This window comes from Leptonychotes weddellii, chromosome 1, assembly GCF_054177405.1.
Source record: "Leptonychotes weddellii isolate Sample4059 chromosome 1, ASM5417740v2, whole genome shotgun sequence".
In the NCBI taxonomy this organism is placed as follows: domain Eukaryota; kingdom Metazoa; phylum Chordata; class Mammalia; order Carnivora; family Phocidae; genus Leptonychotes; species Leptonychotes weddellii.
The window spans coordinates 119,169,732-119,190,322 of NC_138369.1; the positions used below are offsets into that span (position 1 = coordinate 119,169,732).

The 20,591-nt window shown below is 37.3% G+C and overlaps 1 protein-coding gene across 6 annotated transcripts in view; it reads left to right on the forward strand.

The window, feature by feature from the left end:
• The window catches only part of VPS8 (VPS8 subunit of CORVET complex), a 244,539-nt gene that overhangs the window by 40,289 nt on the left and 183,659 nt on the right, over positions 1 to 20,591 (forward strand). For 5 of the 6 annotated variants that reach the window (XM_081830850.1, XM_081830876.1, XM_081830885.1 and 2 more), the window contains exons 10-17: positions 1,378 to 1,445; positions 2,684 to 2,837; positions 2,944 to 3,003; positions 4,288 to 4,395; positions 8,166 to 8,246; positions 11,526 to 11,696; positions 18,551 to 18,625; positions 19,514 to 19,549. In XM_081830850.1, the coding sequence (XP_081686976.1) occupies positions 1,378 to 1,445; positions 2,684 to 2,837; positions 2,944 to 3,003; positions 4,288 to 4,395; positions 8,166 to 8,246; positions 11,526 to 11,696; positions 18,551 to 18,625; positions 19,514 to 19,549 (753 nt within the window). The remainder of the gene's footprint in view (positions 1 to 1,377; positions 1,446 to 2,683; positions 2,838 to 2,943; positions 3,004 to 4,287; positions 4,396 to 8,165; positions 8,247 to 11,525; positions 11,697 to 18,550; positions 18,626 to 19,513; positions 19,550 to 20,591) is intronic. The other variant, XM_081830874.1, reaches the window with a different exon arrangement.

Consider the following 20,591-nt stretch of genomic DNA (forward strand, 5'->3'; position numbering starts at 1 on the left):
AAAAAAAAAAAAAAAGAGGTAGCAAGTGATACATATATGATTGAATACTTCCAGAGTCTTGGCTTGACAACAGCCACTTGCTCTTTAGTACTCTTACTCATTGTTCTCCAAACTTAACCCTATATCCCAGCAATAACAACTTGGGCTTACATCCTTAATGCATATATGTGTGTGTGTTTATTTGTTTATTTAAAAAATACTATAAATGTACTGTACTAATATTTAAGGACATTACAAAACACGTAGATAAATAGAAAATTAATAAATAAAAATGCAAGTTCAGTTGACTTTCCTACATTCCAGGTATATACTTCCCACTCTGGCAATTGCTCCATGAGGCCTTGAGAGCAAAGGTGTGGGTCTTCTTTGTTATGCTTGTGTGTGGGAAGAATAATTTTACAGTAGTCTCCTGTACCTCAACTGTCCCTAAGAGAACCAAAGACATGACGTTTAGGATGGCTCACCAGCCTTTGGGGTTAGGGAGACCGGTCACTCTAAGTGACTCAGGTTACTCAGTTTGTATCCTACAGCGTTCACATTTACCATACCTCATAAACCCTTAGGACTGTCTGTCGTTGTGAATGTTAGTTGTTATTTTGAGTTTTCCAGAGTAGGTAATAATAACTGAAGTATACTCTGTCAAATAAGATCAGGAGGCAGCACATATTTGGAATCGTTCCATAAACAGTATTAAACTATTTTAAATATAGTGAATTAATTCTTCAGTTAGTCAGAAAACGTACTGAAGTTTATTTCCCAAAGATAGCAAATATCTTTTACTACGTCTTTGTTCTTGAAAACGAGGCAACTGCAAATGTATCTAGCATACCCTATTCAGTTTTTTTTTTTTTTTTTTAAGATTTTATTTATTTTTTAGAGAGTGAGCGAGAGAGAAACAGCATGAGAGGGGAGAGGGTCAGAGGGAGAAGCAGGCTCCCCGCTGAGCGGGGAGCCCGATGTGGGACTCGATCCCAGGACCCTGGGATCATGACCTGAGCCGAAGGCAGATGCTTAACCATCTGAGCCACCCAGGCGCCCTACCCTATTCAGTTTAATAGCAGCTTAGAAAAAGTTAATGTTAAGAACCCAAGTGGAGAACTTAAGGGCTTTTATGAGTCATAGTTTGTATTTTTCTTTGATTCTGATGAAAGGTGGGTTTGCTTTTTTAAAGCCTCAGTTTTTTAAAGATATTGAGCCATTTTTATTCTGAATATGGGTAAGTTTGTATATTTAGAATGATGAACTAAATCTAGGTGATTTCAAATGCTACTAAATGTGTTTGTTTTTAGATTTTTAAGATGTTATAATTTTTTCCCTTTTTAATACTTGACTGGTTGTTGAAAAATCTCTAAGAAAGTGAATTTCTTCTCTGTTTAGTTTACAGATGATCCAACTCTTGCAATTTGCAATGACAGCGGAGGCTCTGTTTTTGAATTGACATTTAAGTAAGAGACTAAAGGACGTTTGTTGACAAATGCAATGGAAAGACTTGCTGTGGTTTAATGACTTGATGTTGAACATGAAGAGGTCTGGAAAACCCATGTGATTACAGATAGGTTATGGCTGTATATTATGACTTGGAGAGGCTTATAGAACATTTGGAGATCCAGGCCTGGCCACCCAGAATTCTTTCTCAGTAGGTCTGAGTTGGGATTCTGAACCCCTGCTCCCCAGGGAATTTATATGAGCTGTCAGTCTTGGGAACTGTAATTCTGGAGTATGTCACTAATTTCGGTTTAGGCCCCAGGCCCAGTTGATTATAACCGTAATAGGTATAGGAAGGTTTTTATTGCCTTGGAATTGCCCTATTTCTCTATAAGAGTGAAGACTGTCTAGATACATGGGAGGATATTTATAAAGCAGAGTTTGTTTGTTTTTTTTTAACAAATAGAACATAAAATTCAATGTATATTGTGTTTCCATAAGTTCTCAAAGTAAGGACTATGTTTCTTATATTTCTCATACTTTCTCACATTGCTAAGCCCAAAGTAATTGCTTACAAAGTACTATTTATTCTGCTTATGTTTAGTGAACATCTCCTATGTGTAGGCATTGTTCTAGGCACCAGACTTGCAGCTGTGAACCAGACAAGGTTGCTACTCTAATAGAACTTACATTTTAGTTGGGGCGGGGGTAGGGACATGATAATAAATGAATACATAAATGAAATAACTTCAGATAGCTCTGAGTGCTTTGAAGAAAATAAGACCGTTCAGCTTGCTGGAGTGCACTTGAGGATAATTCAGGAAGGTAACATTTGAGCAAAGACTTGAGTGATAATCTGGTCAACAAATGCAAAGATCTAGATGTGTTCTAGGCAGAGGGATGTTCAAGCACAAAGGTTTTGAAGTGGGCACAAATTTGACTTGTTGGAGCCACAGAAAGAAGGCAGTTGTGGCTGGAGCGTGACTTTGTTAGTAGTGGGAAAAGAGTGAAGGCAGGAGCCAGATCATATAGGACCTTTGAAAACGTGGTAAAGACTTTGGATTTTATTTTATGTACAGTGGCAAGCCATTGGAGTGTTTTTAGGAGAAGAGTGATAAATCTGACCTAGACATTACAAAGAACCTGCTGATTTTCTATGGAAGAATAGGAGTTAGAAGGCTATTGTAGTCCATGCTAGAGATCATAGCGCCTTGAATCATTACTAAATCAATTCTGAATTTTTTGGTTACCTTTGCAGGAGAGTGATGGGAGTGAGAACATGTGAATCTAGATGCCTGTTCAGTGGTTCCAAGGGTGAAGTTTGCTGTATTGAGCCTCTCCATTCAAAGCCTGAGTTGAAAGATCATCCCATCACACAGTTTTCCTTATTGGCCATGGCATCCTTAACAAAGGTTGGTTGGTATATTTAGAAGGTGAAACTCATAACTCTTAGAGGCTTTGAATACCAAAAATTTGAAATTATAGGGTAAACATTAAAAATACATTTTTCTTCTAAAGATACTGGTCATTGGATTGAAACCATCCTTGAAAGTGTGGATGACTTTTCCCTATGGACGGGTGAGTAAGCCTTTCCATCTTATTGGCAAAAAGACCATGTCAGGAGGGGGGAAATGACTTGAAAGTGGCGAATTCTGTGGGATTATCAGAAAACAAGATAGAATGGAAGTCAGTGCTCCAAAGATCATTGTCTGGACTTACTTTGATGTAACCCAAAGCAGTATAAGCTGGTGACTGGAGCAGTACAAATCACGAGGTCTGTACTTTTTTTACTTTTATTGTTTTAAGTTGTTCTCTCATAAACAACTGCTGCTTTGATACTGAACTACTGTTAGAGAACACCCACCATAAAAATCTAGCATAAATTGCTGCTGCATAGTCTTTCTTTTGGCTTTTGCCTTTAGTATTTTACTTTGGAGGCTGATACTTCCCAGCATCTATGACACATACCCCAGTTTCCCTCTCCTTTCTGGCTTGGTTGTTTTCAGAAAGTTGTGATCTTCTAGTGTATATGTGAGGAGAGGTATTGATGGGATGAAATGGAGAATGATGGTACAGAGCCATGACTAGTTGAGAACACATCCCCTGTGCCAAGGGAGACCACTCTTCTGTTTGTTGGTTGGTACTCCATTATCTCTGGGCCTCAGGGGAAGCACATCTGCCCTTTCAGATGGCATGGCTAGCTTAGATTGCCATTAATGTTTCTTAGGTTAGCTTCACTGGCTAACTGAGGTTTATCGTGGTGGTGTATGTTTGCATTTTTTTGTATGTTTTTACTGGTATTTTTTTCCAATATTAACATTTTCAAATAGAGAATTAGAAAGAATTTTACATTGAACATCTGTATACCTACTATCTAAATTCTATCATTAACAGTTTACTGTACTTTTTTTATTAACTATCTCTCTCCATCCACCCATCAAATTATGTTATTTTAAGTGTATTTCCAATAAATTGCAAAAGTCACTACTCATTTGCCTTAATATTCAGCATACATTATGTTTAGAGTTCAATATTTGTTTCTCCTTTGGTGTAGCATTTACTTACAGTGAAGTGCACAGATCTTGATCATACATTTGCTGAACTTTAACAAAATTTTTATAACCCAAACCTCTATCAAGATACAGAACATTAACATTAATAGAAAGTATTAACAGAAAGTTCCCTCATGACACTTCCCAGTCAGTCCCTGCTTCACTGGAATTTTAATGAGAAATTGGCAGAAGTTTTATCAAGGAACACTAGTCAGATGCTCTTTTTAATTAGTTTTTTCTTTGTCCTGCTGTCTGTTAACTGTGATGTCTTTTTTTTTTTTTTTTCTTTTTTGGCCTTTTCTTCACTTAGATGGATCCTTCCAGTGTTCCATTGCTGGCCTGGCACTTTGTGGCAGTGCATAATTATGTGAATCCCATGCTTGCCTTCTGCAGAGGAGATGTTGTTCATTTTCTGTTGGTAAGTCCTGATATGATGCTAGATCTGTTATAAAGTCCTTTATCATAATATTTTTTTCCTGATTCACTAGTGATTTACTATTATGTCAAAGAAATATGCTACTATAATTCTTCGGAGAGAGAGCGATCATTTAATTTTAATTTTAGGCTTTAATGATTAACATGGAAAGCAATTGATCACCTCAACTCCATGCCCCTCCATGGTATATTTCTCAGTTCATCTCCTTTGAGTAACAAACAATTAATGGTTTATGTGTGTGTATAAATATACGAATGTACATATGTCTATTAATGGCTTACCTGTCTACATAAAGTGTATTTATTAGACAACAGGTATCATTGAGCACATACTGTGTTCTCTACACTGATGGACACAGAAGCAGTTGAAGGAAGTATTAAGCATAATTTCTTCTTTCACACAACTTCAAATACTGTTTTAGAAACAAAGCCAGTATGCTCATTACTACTAGGGAGAACACTATGTTTAGGGATTCAAGTATGTAATGAGAACTAAAAGTTGATAAAAGTTCAGAGTATAGAGAGATTGGTATGGACTGGATAGGCCATGGAAGACTCTATGAAGGATATATAGCAAATACTGCAGGAATGGTGGATATGCATATTAGGGGAAATAAGATGAACTGAAGTTATAGAGGTAAGAATGTGCCCACATAATCTCTTTTTGGGTTTCCTAGCTCAGTGAATCAGGGACACCACTGTCCACCTAGTTTCTCCAGCTAGAAACCTAGGGGTTGTCTTTCAGTTACCTTTCTCCCTCATTTCTGCTTCTTCACCACTTCCTGTTGACTCTATCTCTAACATCTGAATTTACTCCCTTCTTTGTCTCCCCCACTGCTGTTTCCCTAGCCTAAATCACTGACATTTCTTCTATGTTGGCTCTGGCATAGCTTTCTAACTAGACTCTGGCCTCAGTGTCTTTGCATATGCTCTCACCTCTGTGGGGAAGGTCTGTGCCCTCTTCCACTTTAGTCTACCTAACTCATGATTAACATTGCCTTCCTGACTTCCTGAACTGTTTTCTGCTACATAATACCCACAAGACCTTCTGTCTTCTCCTTTGATAATTTTCAGTACTTTTAAAATTACTTTTCTCATATTTTTCTTTCTCATTAAGTGAAAACTCCATAAATCTAAAGATTCAGCCACAAGGACAGTGCCTGTATATAGTAGATGCTTAATAAATGTTCATAGAATTCATGAGAGTGAGAAACCTGTGGAAAATCAAGTTGAATATATGGTGTAGATTTAGATAAGGGGTGGCACACCATGGCTGTTTTATAAATAAAATTTTATAACTTGTTTTATAAATAAAGTTTTCTTGGAACACAGTCATGCCCATTTGATTATGTATGATTTATGCCTGCTTCCATGCTACAGTGGTGGAATTGAATAGTTGTGACAGAGACTGTATGGTCCACAGAACGTAGAATATTTATTTATTGTGTGTCCTTTTACAAAAAAAGTTTACTGACCCCGATCCAGATTTTATAATTGGCCTAGACTAGGTAATGAGGAGTTGTCACAGGTTCTTAGCTAATTAAAGAGGTAAAGATGTGATTAAAGTGGTATTTTAGGAAGATCAGTATAGAAGTAGCAGAAAAAATAGATTATAGGTGATAGCAGGGAAATGGAGGGTTTTGCTCTTGTGCCAAAGCAGGTATGAGGTCTTTAGACAAGGATGCTTGGTTGCAGTGAGAGTGAAGGATGACATTTTGAAGGAAAGACGAGGCTTCTCATCTTACTGGATCTGGGAACTAAAGGACATAAATGAATCTTTGTGTTTCTGACTGCATTTTAGAAGCATGAGTTATTTGAAAAGCTGGGGTTACAGAGGATTTGAGTGTGTTGAGTTAGAAGCGAAGGTGGGATTCTTAAGTGTTCTCTCAGGGAATGTCCTCTGGGCAGGCAGCAGTCCAGGTCTGGAGTGCAAATGAGAATTTCAGGATAGAGAATGTCGTTGAAGCCGTGATCAAAAGCCAGAGCATACGTAGCCTTGGCAGGTACTTACAAGAGGAAGGGAAAAGAAAAGGAATCAAGAATGAATGTTCCAGTAAAGGCACATAGGGGTAGGAGGGGAAGTAGGACAGTATGGCCTCACATAGGAGACAAAGAGGCTTCAGGACAATGTCAGCTCCAGGGTAATACCATTATTAAATAAAGATCAAGAGAGAAGACCACTGAAGGTAAGACCACTGAATATGCAAGTAGTTGGGTTTTTTTGTTTTGTTTTGTTTTTTAAGATTTATTTCTTTGAGGGACTGAGAGAGAGAGAAAACTAGTGGGGGTGGGCAGAGGAAGAGGGAGAAGCAGACTCCCTGCCGAGCAGGAAGCCCAATGTGGGACTCCATCCCAGGACCCTGGGATCATGACCTGAGCTGAAGGCAGACGCTTAACCGACTCAGCCACCCAGGCGCCCCCGCAAGTAGTTGTTGATTAGAAACTTTTCAGAGGACTAGTCATCAGTGGAATGGAGGTGGAAGCTACATGGTAGAGCCTTGTTAAAGAAATGGGTGTCGAGAAGAGCAAACTTATATTTATAGTGTTTGGCTGCAACAGGAAAGAGAATGGTTAAATATCTGTAAAAAGCAAATCGGGGAAAGGCTTTTTGTTTTTGTTTTTTATTTGAGGATGGAAAAGTCAGAAACATGTTAGATAGCAAAAGGAAAAGTGCCCTTAAAAAGGAGTGAGTGAATATGCCAGCAAGGGAGAGGTAATAGTAAGCAGGGTGGAGGGGGTGGGATTTAGATTATGTATAAGTGATCTTCTTTAGCAAGGACTCCAGCGAATCACAATAGGTGAGGTTGGCATTGTTTTTTTGTTTGTGAAACACTTTCAGTATATGCCAAATAGGGAACAATTTGGTGTTTATTTTGCCCTGGGTCACACGGCTGTAATAGTGGAACCGAAGCACAGGCCTCTAGATCACATGCTCCTACTAGCATATCGTTTCTTCCAGGGCAAGTGGCTTAGTGAAGCAGAGATGAGTGTACGTGAAGGGCCTGCATTAGGAGGGCTCCGTTGTTTGTTCAGGTATCTGGTGAGGCCAACACTGTAAGTGATGGTACTAGAAAACAAAGGAATTGGGGCTTGAAGGGAAAGGAAGCCACCTAGGACGCTAGTCCAGGAGAGTGTCAGGCAGCCCAGGTTGGCTAGGATGTCCTGCATTTCACAAGGGTCAGAAGTACATCGGGCTCTCTTCTGCATGCTCTGTCACCTTGGAGCGGAAGCAGGGAGGGCAAATTATAAGGGTGCTGAAAGATTAGAGAGGGTGTGGGTACACATATGTAAATAAACTGTTGACACTTGAGGTTCTCCTGGGACATTTTGGGCTGTTTGAGCTGTAACAGTATACTTCAGAAAAGTCTAGTTTTGTCACTGCAGCTTTTTTTTTTTTTTTTAATGGACTTTTTGACTTTATCATACCATGTGGTCAATCCCATTTTATGCTTTAACTCTAGCTGAGTACGTACAGTCGCTGCTGGGATGCAGTTAATTTGTTCTGAATTATAGTAGAGTGCACACACGTTACAGGACTGAGAGCCAGACCACTGACCAGATATACCTCACATTTTGTACAAATCATGGTGTGAATGACTTTTTTCATTTGTGTAATAGTTTCTTTAATTGCCAGTACTTTGGGCTTATCCATACTGTGAATGGAACTCATTTTCTAGGTGGAGTATAATTAAGTATCTACAAAAGCCCCTCAAAACATAGCTGGTATTTAGGTTGTTTTTATTTCACCATCAGGTTAAGAGAGATGAGTCTGGAGCAATACATGTTACTAAGCAAAAGCACCTTCACCTCTACTATGATCTCATCAACTTTACTGTGAGTATTCAGATTAATTTGCCCCATTTATCTCATGTAATTGTTTTGAGACCCTGTGTATTAGCACTACTAGGATTTCTGCCATGAACCCTGACATTTGGGATTATGTAAAATATGGACAGAAGTAATGGAGTCTGAGTTTGGTGTAATGCCACATTACTTTTTTGCGGGGTGGGGGGATGGGGAGAACAAGGGAGAGGGGAGGGAGGGGCTGAGGGAGAGAGAATCGTACCCAGGCTCCATACCCAGCGCGGAGCCCAACACAGGGTCAATCTCACAACTCTGAGATCATGACCTGAGCCGAAATCAAGACGTTTAACCCACTGAGCCACTCAGCTGCCCCGATGCCACCTTCCTTTTAATTGCCTTTCAGCCTATGTCCTGCTGAACAGTGGCAGGGTCAGAAAAAGTTTTCTTTGATGTCCTGATTAGTTCAGAGGGGAGTTCAGAAGAATTTGGGTGGGTTTTTTGAGGATTGTTGCCCGGCTTTCTTTGTAAACACATTTTTGTTCTTCTGAGCTTGTCCTAATTGGTTCAGAAGTTTATCTAATTTATTCTTTTTTTCATGGCTAAAAACTTTGGCAGAATTTTCTCTCCACCATACATCTCCGTTTTAAGCAACTTTAGGGTTTAAAAAAGTATTTCTTTTTATATCAATTTTTTTTTTTTCAAATAGTGTGTCAACTTTGCAAATACTGTAATTGTAATATTTCTGGGTTTCTGTCATTAATGCTTTTGGCATATCAATATCCAGTGAAACATTTTGTATATGCATGAATATAGGCAACCCTAAATAAGAGACAGAGCCTCATTTTCCTAATAAAATGGCTAAAAAAATTTTTCCTCTAACTTGATAATATGTAACTTTTAAGGATATAGATGAAATGGATCTTTTATTTATAATATACAATTTATTTAGTTGGACATTGCCTTTTAATCTCACAGATAGACTATTGATTTAGAAATACTTTTTTTCCATATACATTTCATGAAATATTTTTGTTCAAACTCTTCTCATGAATGTAAGACATCAGTGTCTTTGTCATCACCAGGACTCCTGTTGGATTATCTAACACCGTTTCCTAGAATTCATAATTACTTCTGTTTAAGATGTTTGAGATATGGCATATGATTCTGTCCTTGGAGAATTTTCCCTCAACCACAAGTAGCCATTCTCCCCACAGTAGGGCAGTAGTTGTTTTCATCTGTCCTCTGGCTCATCCATGATGTGACAGTAACTGCATTGCTTTATAAATTACCATTAAAAGGCTCGTTTACAACAATGTCAGCAGTTGCAGTTGTGAGGGTCTAATCTTAGGAATAATTGCTAAACCTGCTGACACTCTGTCATTCTCTTTTAACCAGATGACCTTTGATGGCATCTAAAAACTAGTACTGACTAAGGTTGTATAAGGCGAATAATGTGTCTTTCCTAAGTGATACTTTGTTTTTTTTAAATAATCAAGAGAGTACCTTATAAGAGCTCTTTGTAAATAATTTGAACATCAAACTCCCTGTTGTCTGAGAGATAAATTTTGGGGGGAAAAACAGAACAAAACCCTTTCCTTATAGTAGCCACAATACAGTGATAAGGGTGTATTTTCACTTACGTTAAAAGTAATCATTTTAACTTGGTTATTTTTGATACGGGAGTATGCAGATAATCTCTGATGACATGGAATAGGTCCGATAAATAAAACATGAATACCAGAGAGAGAAAGTACTTTATTCTGGCTAATTTAGAATTCTAATTGAGCAGATTTTAAAACTCCATTTATTTCCTGGGGAGGGACTGAAATTTTTTAAAAAATTGTTTTGAAAAGAAGAAATTGTAGGGGCGCCTGGGTGGCTAGGTCAGTTGGGTATCGCTTCTTGGTTTCAGTTTAGGTCATGATCTCGTGGGTCATGAGATCGAGCCCTATGTCAGGCTCCACGCTCAGCCGGGAGTCTGCTTGAAGATTCTCTCCCTCTGCCCCTCCCCCTACTCACATGCGCACACTCTCTCGCTCTCAAATAAATAAGTCTTTAAGAAGAAAAGAAGAAATCATACATAAAACCCAAGAAATTTATCAAAATGGCATCCTTCAGAAAATTTTTAATATTATTAAGTTATTACCTCTGAAACTATAATAGTACTTATTACAGAAAATTCAGAATATAGAGAAATAGAAAAGCAAGGAACTCCCCCATAATTGGTAGGGAAGTTTTAAAGGAAATATATATTTTAGAATGCTTCTATTTTAAAGTATGTATTATGTAGGGGCACCTGGGTGGCTCAGATGGTTAAGCGTCTGCCTTCGGCTCAGGTCATGGTCCCGGGGTCCTGGGATCGAGCCCCACATCGGGTTCCCTGCTTGGCGGGAAGCCTGCTTCTCCCTCTCCCACTCCCCCTGCTTGTGTTCCCTCTCTCGCTGTGTCTCTCTCTGTCAAATAAGTAAATAAAATCTTTAAAAAAAAAAAAAAGTATGTATTATGTAAATGCTAACAATTATTTGACCACCTAGGTTTATGAGGTTTATTTGCCCTTTTATTTAACTAATGTGAAAAACATGAGAAATGCAGTTTGTCATTTTGCTTAAGTCATTTGTGCCCGTGTACCATTTAAAGAATTTTACTAAAACTAATATATACTGTAATATATCTGTTAAAGCTCTTAGTTACCTTTTTGATTTTTATTATTTATTTTAAGATTTTTTATTTGACAGAGTGCACACAAGTAGGAAGAGTGGCAGGCAGAGTGAGAGGGAGAAGCACACTCCCCGCTGAGCAGGGAGCCCAGTGTGGAACTCGATCCCGGGACCCTGGGATCATGATCTGAGCCGAAGGCAGACGCTTAACTGACTGAGCCACCCAGGCACCCCTATTTATTTATTTTTCGAGAGGGAAGGACAGAAGGAGAGGGAGAGAGAGAATCTTAAACGGGCTCCACTCCGCTGCGGAGCCCACGGGGCTTGATTTCATGATCATGACCTGAGCCGAAATCAAGAGTTGGATGCTTAACCAACCGAACCACACAGGCACCCTTCTTAGTTACCTTTTTTTAAATACTATGAGTCATTTCAACACTGTCAGAACTCAGAACTGTGTTACGCACTATTATCCACTGCTGTCTGGCCACTACAGTCACTGAGTAATTCTTGGTGTGATTTTGTTGTCATCAAGTTACTAAATGGGTAAAATCGTCAATATAATTTAACTGAGTGGCCAGGCTTTCTTTTTGTCCTCAATGATTGTGTGGGATGGGCCTCACCTTTCTTTTGCGGTGTGCTTGATTTGCAGTGGATAAACTCACGCACGGTTGTGCTCTTGGACAGTGTGGAGAAGTTGCATGTGATTGATCGGCAGACTCAAGAGGAATTGGAAACAGTGGAGATCTCAGAAGTTCAGTTGGTCTATAACAGCAGTCATTTCAAATCCCTAGCCACCGGAGGAAATGTTAGCCAGGCACTGGTAAGGGTAATCCATTATCTTAGAATTGCTTTGATAAACTTGGTATTTTCTTGTTTTTTGTTCTAGAAATTGGAACTGTGTGAAGTTAGTTATCTTTATGTCTAGATTGAAGTGGATATGGGTGTGTTTGTAAGTATTCAGGAATGTAAACTAAAACAGTAATTCCTGTTACCTTCTGTTCAGAAATGTGACTAACTTAATACCAAAGAATTTTAACTTTTATACTAAAATAATGAAATTGAAAATTTGTGAGAAAGAAATTGTAAAAGCAGAATATTTTAGAAAGTTTAAAATGGTGGCAATAAGCCTGATAGATTTAAGGGATGAATGACTAGAGATAGGTAGCCTGACTTGGGTGATTGTAAAGCCTCGAGCAGGTGTAGGGGCTGTGGGCATTAAAAGATCAAGATGGCTTTGAGAGAAAGAAAGGAGAGTCTTTAGGAAGAGAGGATGGATGAAATGTAGGAGTCTGGAGAAAAGGAAGACACGCAAGTATTACCTTAGTATTAACTTTACTGTATCTTAAGCAACCACAATGATGGCCTTTAGCAATTTACACAGATAGTTTACAGTTGTGATTTCCTAAACCAGTAATCGTAAGCAGGAAATTTAGAGGCTTTCCTGGGTAATTTCTTGAAAAAAGATTAGTAATGATGTTCATATTTAATGAGACCTATGTGATATGCAGCCATTGCTCAAATCTCCCTGAGGTATTAGAACTTCAGAGTTTAAAAAATATATGAAAGGGTCTTCCAGCCACAGAATTTAGAAACCAAGACAATCCAGAATAAGAAATGGTAATGCACTAGAATTCACTAAAGACTAATTACTATCCCACACTTAGGTATTTTCTTGTGTCTGAATGGTTATTAGAAATGGTGTTAGACTTTGAACTTGCAGTTTTGACCAAGATGGAATAATGGGCACTAGATTTACTTTCCCGTATAGAAGAAAAAAAAACTTTTCAAATACTGGACATCAGGCAATGAAGGACAGCAATCCCTGACAAAATGGGAAACAAGTGACCTGAGCCCTATGATTATCCTAGCTTCTGGCCTAGAGAGAGTTTCCAGGGTATAGCTCAGGGGTGAGGAACCCAGTTGGAGCCTGAAGGACTCCATAAGCTGAGACTGTGGGAAGACTAACGTGGGTTGAGTTTGCAGGACCAGGTACCGGAGAGGAGAGCAAGCACTATACCTTTGGTTCCCCTTGGGTATTCAGCAGACTACTGATCAGCAAATGCTTATCCTTCCCAAGGTCAGGGAAAGAATTATTGGTTAGGTTTAGAAGGAACTGTATCCAGTGCTCACACTGGCTTGTTTATACCAGCCAGAATGGAAAACTTCATGATATATAGGGCATTGGGTAGAATACTCAGGGGTATCTTGCCTCTGTAGTGGCGAGTAATTAGGACCAGAGTAAACACTGTTTTGGTCCCCACTACAAATCTTAAAAATAGGACCAGAAAGAATCAAACTGTTTTCCAGGCAACTTAACTACCTCACAAAACAAAGCACAGGAATATTAATAATAGAGAAATTTCCAGAACCCAAGGTAAAATTCACAGTGTCTGATATTCAATCAGATTACTAGGCATGTAAAGAAGAAGAAAAACACAATTTATAGTGAGAAGAAAGATCAATCAAAACTGACTTAGACGTGAAACAGATATTAGAATTAGCAGATAAGGACATAACAGTTATTACAACTATAGTCTATAGATCCAAAAAGTTAAGTAGTGACATGGAAGATACTAAAGAATATGCAAATCTAACTTCTAGAGATAAAAATTATTAGTGCTTGAGATGAAAAATGCCCTGGATGGGATTAATGTCAGAGAGTAGACATGGTAGGAAAAAACATGAGTGAACTTGAAGATATAGCAATAGAATCGATCCAAAATGAAACACAGAAAAAATAATTTAAAAAAATATTTGTGACCTGTGAGACAGCACTGAGTAGCCTAATATATGAGCAGTTGGAATCTCTGAAGAAAAGGAGACAAAAAGAAATGGAAGAAATAGTGGTCAAAAACTTTCCAAAACTATAAACACAAATTTTCAAGAAGCTCATTGAACCCAAGCATAGGTAAAATAAAGGAAACCATATATAGATTGATCAAAATGAGTGGTAAAGAGGAAAAATATTAAAGCAGCCACAGAGAAAAGACATATTAAATGCACAGGAGCAGCAATAAGTATGAGAGCAGATTTCCCATCAAAAACAACTGGAGTAATCTCCAAAGATATACACATGGCCAACAAGCATAGCCAAGATGTTCAGCGTTGTTCATCATTAGGGAAATGCAACTCAAAACTGCAGTGAGATATCACTTCATACCCACCAGGCAGGCAGACATTCACAGGTGTTAGTGAAGATGTGGAGAAACTGGGACTGTTACATGCTGGTGCGAAATGGTACAGCTGCTGTGGGCGGTTCCTCCAAATGTTCAACATATTCATAAGGATTTATTTGAGCAGTTCTACTCCTAGGTGTATACCCAAGACAAGTGAAAACATATGCCCACACACTTGTTCACAAATGTTCATAGCAACATTATTCATAATAGCTGAACATTGGAAACAATCCAAATGTCCACCACTTGGTAAATGGATAAACAAAAAGTGACTTAGCCATGTAAGAGAATACTGTTCTGCAATGAAGAGGATGTACTACTGACACTTGCTACAACATGGTTGAACCTTTTCAAAAATACTATCTTAAGTAAAAGAAATCATATGGAAAGATTGTTTGATTCTATGAGATGTCCAGGAAAGCCAAGTTTATGGAGATAGATGTAGATTAGTGGTTGCTTGAGACTGGGAGTAGGAATGAACGTTGACTGGAAATGCGTACAAGGGATCTTTGTGGAGTGATGGAGATGTTCTAAAACTGGATTTTGGTGGTGGTTGGGTAACTAAATTTATTAAAAGTTACTCAATTATACATTTAATGAGTGAATTTTGTGGTATATAAATTATACCTCAGTACTGTTATTTAATAAGAGCAATTGACAGTTTAAAACAAAAATAATAAATTGTAATGTTTATGATAATGCAGAAGTAGTGTGTATGACAAAAATAATATATAGCAGCAGGGAGTGGGGCATAGAAGCATATCATTGTAAGGATTTACGTTATACATCAAATTGTATAATACTTAAATGTAGAAGGAGATAAGTTAAAGTTACATATTGTAAACACTAGAGCAGTCACTGAAAAAGAAGTGGTATAACTAAATAAGTTAATAGTAGTGACAAAATAGGATGTTAAAAAATATCAAGTTCAACAAAGCATAAAAAAGGGAACAGACAAGTAGAAAAAACAGTTAATAAGAAATCTAAACCCAACCATATCAATAATTATAGGAAGTGGAAATAGTCTAAACATTTCAATTAAAAGGCAGAGATTGTCAGACTGGATAAAGAAAAGCAAGAACTAACTCTGTGCTGTCTATAAAACATGTTAAGTACAGAGACACAGGTAAATTAAAAGTAAGATGATGGAAAAAGACATACTGTGCAAACTCTAATCATAATCACTAGATTTCAGAGTAGGAAATATTGTTATAAAGAAATTTCAAATTGATAAAAAGGGGTTACAAGAAGACATAAGAACCTTAAAGATTTAAGTATCCAGTATCAGACCTCCAATATACATGAAGCAAACACTGACAGAACTGAAAGAGAAACCAACAAATCCACAATTACACAAAATCCCTCTCAGTCATTATTAGAATTAGTAGAGAGAAAATCATTAAGGGTATAGAAGAGTTAAACACTGTTGACCAACTGACCTAAGTGACATTTATAGAATATTCCTCTGAACAAAAGCAGATTACAAACTTTGTTCAAGAGCATGTGGAACATGCACCAATATAGGATATATGCTAGGCCTTAAAACAAATTTCCATGAGTTGTTGAAGGAATCATCAGGGTAAATCTGGAAAAAAACAAATATTTGGAAATTAAACAACTGAGTCATGAGTCGAAGAAAGCTCAGAGTAAATTGGACTATATTTTAAACTGAATGAAAATGAATATATAACCTATCAAAATCTGTGGTCTACAATTAAATCAGTTTTTTAAGGGTAACTTACAGTGTTAAATACTTTAGAAAAGAAGAAAGATCTCCAGTCAATGCCCTTAGCTTCTGTCTTAATTAAGGAAAAAGAAAAAGAGCAAAATTAAAGTAGATTGAAGGAAAAATAAAAAGGTGAACACAAATCAGTTAAATAGAAAATGGACAGATAGTAGAGAAAATCAAAGAAATCAAAAACGAGTTCTTTAAAAGAGAAATAAAATTGGTAAACCTCTAATGAGATTAATCAAGAAAAAGACGAGACACAATTACCAGTATCAGTAATGGGAGAGGTGTCCTCACTGGAGAGTCTGTAAATATTAAAAAGATACGTGCATAACTTGATGCCAATAAATTCAACAACTTTTGATGAAATGGAAAAATTTCTTGGAATGCACCAATTATCAAAGCTGACTCATCAAGTAATAGAAAATCTAAGTGACTGTTGCATCAGTTAAAGAAATTGATTGATTTTCTGTAGAGAAGCTCCAGGCCCAGAGAGCTTCACTAGTGAAGTTTGTTATATTTAAGGGGGGAGAAAAGCCAATTGTACACAAAAGTCTTTTAAAAATAGCAAAAGGGAGCACATAACTTTTATAAGACAGATAATAAAATCAAAGATACTACAATAAAGAACACTATAGACTAATGTTCTCATAAGCATAGAAGTAAAAATACTTAAAATATTAGCAAATAGAAACCAGCAATGTATAAAAAGTAATAAATTATGATCACATGGTGTTATTCCAAGGCATGCAAGGCTGGTTTGGCATTCACAATCAGTATAATTTACTGTATTGGTTGATTATAAAAGAAAAACCATAGTATCTCAAAAGACAAAAAGCATTTGATAGAGTTCAATATCCATTTCTGAGAAAACTCAGCAAACTAGGAATAAAAGGAGTTTTTTCAACCATATAAACAAGGGCATCTATAAAAATCTTATAGCTAATATATCTTATATAGCTATATATCTTATAGCTAACATCGTACTTAGAGTAGTATTGCCCAAAAAAACCCAAACCAAAATCAAAGCAAAAGACACTGATTCTGATCAAGCATCTTCTAGAGAAAATATGGAAGACAGAGGAACATGTTAAAAGATTCCGTGTGGATGTAATTAGCAATGCAATCTAGATAGTAGGAAACCATGGAATAAGTATTCCAGTTTCTCAGCAGTAAATTTCAAGGAAAATAAAGGAGTGAGATGGAGACAAAACCTATAAACTTTTAAAGAGCGTTAAGAGACAGACCAGCCAGCTCCGATATGTGTCCCTTTGTTGGATCTTGATTTAGACACACGAAATGTAGAAAAAGCAAAAACAAAACAACAAAAACCTCAACAACGTTTGACATAAATTATGAGACCATTTGAAATCCAAATACTGGATATTTCATAGTGAGAATTTTATTTTTATTTCATATTACTGATTTTAAAAAAGTATGCTAATGAAGTTGTTATGTTAAAAAGGACTTATTTATTATGCATATACTGAATTTTTATAAATGAAATATTCAAAATCTGAGAATCATCTCAAAATTATACTGTGTATAGGAGAGTCTGTGGGAGTACAGGTGAGACAAGATCGGTGATGATCTTGTAATCGATGAGGCTGATTAATGGATGCGGAGTGTTCACTGTATTCTCCTTACCTTTGTGTATATATATATATATATATATTTTTTTTTATTTATTTGAGAGAGAGAGAATGAGAGACAGAGAGCATGAGAGGGAGGAGGGTCAGAGGGAGAAGCAGACTCCCCGCTGAGCAGGGAGCCCGATGCAGGACTCGATCCCGGGACTCCAGGATCATGACCTGAGCCGAAGGCAGTCGCTTAACCAACTGAGCCACCCAGGCGCCCACCTTTGTATATATTTTTATTTTTTATTTTTATTTTATTTTTTAAAGATTTTATTTATTTATTTGAGAGAGAGAATGAGATAGAGAGAGCATGAGAGGGGGAAGGGTCAGAGGGAGAAGCAGACTCCCTGCTGAGCAGGGAGCCTGATGTGGGACTCGATCCCGGGACTCCAGGATCATGACCTGAGCCGAAGGCAGTCGCTTAACCAACTGAGCCACCCAGGCGCCCCTATATTTTTAAATTTCATAGTGAAAAGTTAAAAATTATCATGGTTATCAGTTATTGACCATTTACATACTTGGGGACATTTATAAATATTAAAATAGTTAAGTTTCATGGAAACTGCATGGTTTTTCAAAGATGGGAAAACTGAATGTTGGAAGTTTGAAACTTGTTTAAGGTAGGGTCATACCTTAAGTAACAGAGTCAAAATTCACAATCCAAATTTATCACACAGTAGGTTTTGTTTCTCTTTTGCTGGGCTAGGCTGACTCCCATATATTATGCTGCTTTGTCTTCCTGTTTCTCCTTGCCTTTTAGGTTGATGTTTATTTCAAAGAACTTAGAGGTTACCATTTTCAAACAGCCTTGGTCTTTGCCAGAAGCAGTGAATGTCTGTCTTCCAATAATGGGCAGACTGCCACAGTTTCCCTTTAGATTTAGTAAGTTGGCATATTCTTCCCATGTCTGTGTTACTCTGAAAAAATAAAAAGACCGTATGTAAGCAGGGAATTAATTTTTTGCAGTTTGTCTTTTCTGCCATTTCCACTGACAGACTGGCACTTGACTGACATTTTTTCCCCACAATTTATGGGATAAAACTATGTTGACCTAAAATGTCTGTGTACTTGACATTCTTTAAAACTTAATGAGACTTCTAATGCATGTAATTTTAACTTTTTTTTTTTATAGGCTTTGGTTGGAGAGAAGGCTTGTTATCAATCCATCAGTAGCTATGGTGGTCAAATCTTTTATTTGGGGACAAAAGTAAGCTCTTCTACTCTGTAACTTGGCATTTGTGTCAGGGTAGTTGTGGCTGAAGGAGGTTTCCGGTAAAGAGAGCTGTGCATTATAAAGTGAATATTGATCAGTAATCTGAAACTTTTAGGGGAGATATATATATATGGTTTTTTTAAGGGGAATTTTTTTTTCTTTTAAGTAAACTCTACACGCAATGTGGGGCTTGAGCTCACAACCCCAAGATCAAGAGTCTCATGCTCCAACTGACTGAGTGAGGCAGGCTCCCTTTTCAGGGGTTATATAGTTGTGATCTTTAGCTTATTTATTTTCTCTAGTTTTAGACGTATTTTTACTTTCATTTAGGTTATCATAGGATGCTTATTTTCTTGATTCAAGGACATACTTTCATAATCTTCACATTTATGTTTTCATGACCAGGAAGATACCTTATCATGTATATTTGTCATATAATTAAGATGTCCTTTAGCTTAGATCAGCTTAGGATATATTAAAATGCATTGAGGTGTTTGACTTAGAATAGAATCACTAGAATAGGAACTTTTTTGTATATCAATTTGTTCCTTGCCTTTTTTTCTTTTTTTTTTTAACTTGGAGAAATATCTCTTCATTATTAAAATTCAAAATAATGTCAGTTAGTATAGGGATTTAGGGCATTCTTTGTTCCTTTCCTATGGAGTTAACTCCTTGGACAGTAGACTTAGTGACCATTAAATGTTTGTTTGATTTACTCTTTAATGTGGGCCCTTGAAAACCCTTTAGTAGATACCTCTAACTGTAGTGTGAAATATTTTTCCTTAGAGAGATGTAAAATGAGATGTGGGACTGGGACAAATATGTCTCCCAAATGAGGCTGTTAAAGATGATCATTTTAATTACAGTTTCTTTATTTTCCAGTCTGTTTATGTGATGATGCTGAGAAGCTGGAGAGAGGTGAGTTTAAAGTAATTTTATATGTTAGAGCTGTTGAATTGATAGCATCTTAACATTTCTGTTTTGACTTTGCAGGAAAAGATTATTTGGATTTGTGCTTTTTAATTTTAGAAGTGTATATCAGAATCACTGTTAGGTACTTGATTTGATAAAACTGGCTATAAATTAGGATTACATTTAGCTACATATATCAGAAAATTTAAAATAACAGTGGCTTCAACAAGATTTCTTTCTTATGTAAAAACATTCTGGAGGTAGGGAGCCTGTGGCTAGTGTGGCAGCTCTCTGGTCTTTAGTATACTATCCTGTTCCCCCATCCTTGTGTGTGAATTCTTGTCTCTAGTTCATTTTATGTTCCAGTATGGCTGCTGGAGCTCTAGCTGTGAAGTCCACTTTCCAGGCAGGAGGAAAGGGAAGAGAAGGGCTGGCCCCTGCCTTTTAAGGTCATATCCCAGAAAGGCCAAACAACACTTCCACTTACCTGTCATTGGCCAGAACTTAGTTACATGGCCCCCAAAAAGTGGCTGCAAGGGAGTCTTAGAAATGTCCTTAAGCTGGTATATTGCTCTCTCAGGTACACATGGGATTTGTTGCTAAGGAGGAGGGAGTGAATGGATGTTGTGATAAACAAGTAGCCATTTTTGTTACAGTGACATTCCAGCTTTTGCCTTTTTTCATATTTAGGCCTTGTGGCTGCCTGTATTAGCCCTTACAGTCACTGTACTATCCAGTGTGTTAAGGAAATAAGATAGTCACAGGGATGCCTGGGTGGCTCAGTCAGTTGACCGTCCAACTCTTGGTTTTGACTGATGTCATGATCTCAGGGTCCTGGGACAGAGCCCCGTGTTGAGCTCCGTGCTCAGTGGAGTCCGCTTGGAATTCCCTTTCTCCCCCTCCCAACCCTGCTCGTGGGGGATGTGCTCTCTCTCTCTCAAATAAAATACAAAATCTTAAAAAAAAAAAAAACAAAAAAAACAGAAATATAGTTACATGGTTATTGGAATAATTTTAGCTGTTAAGCAACAACTTTTGAAAAGGTATT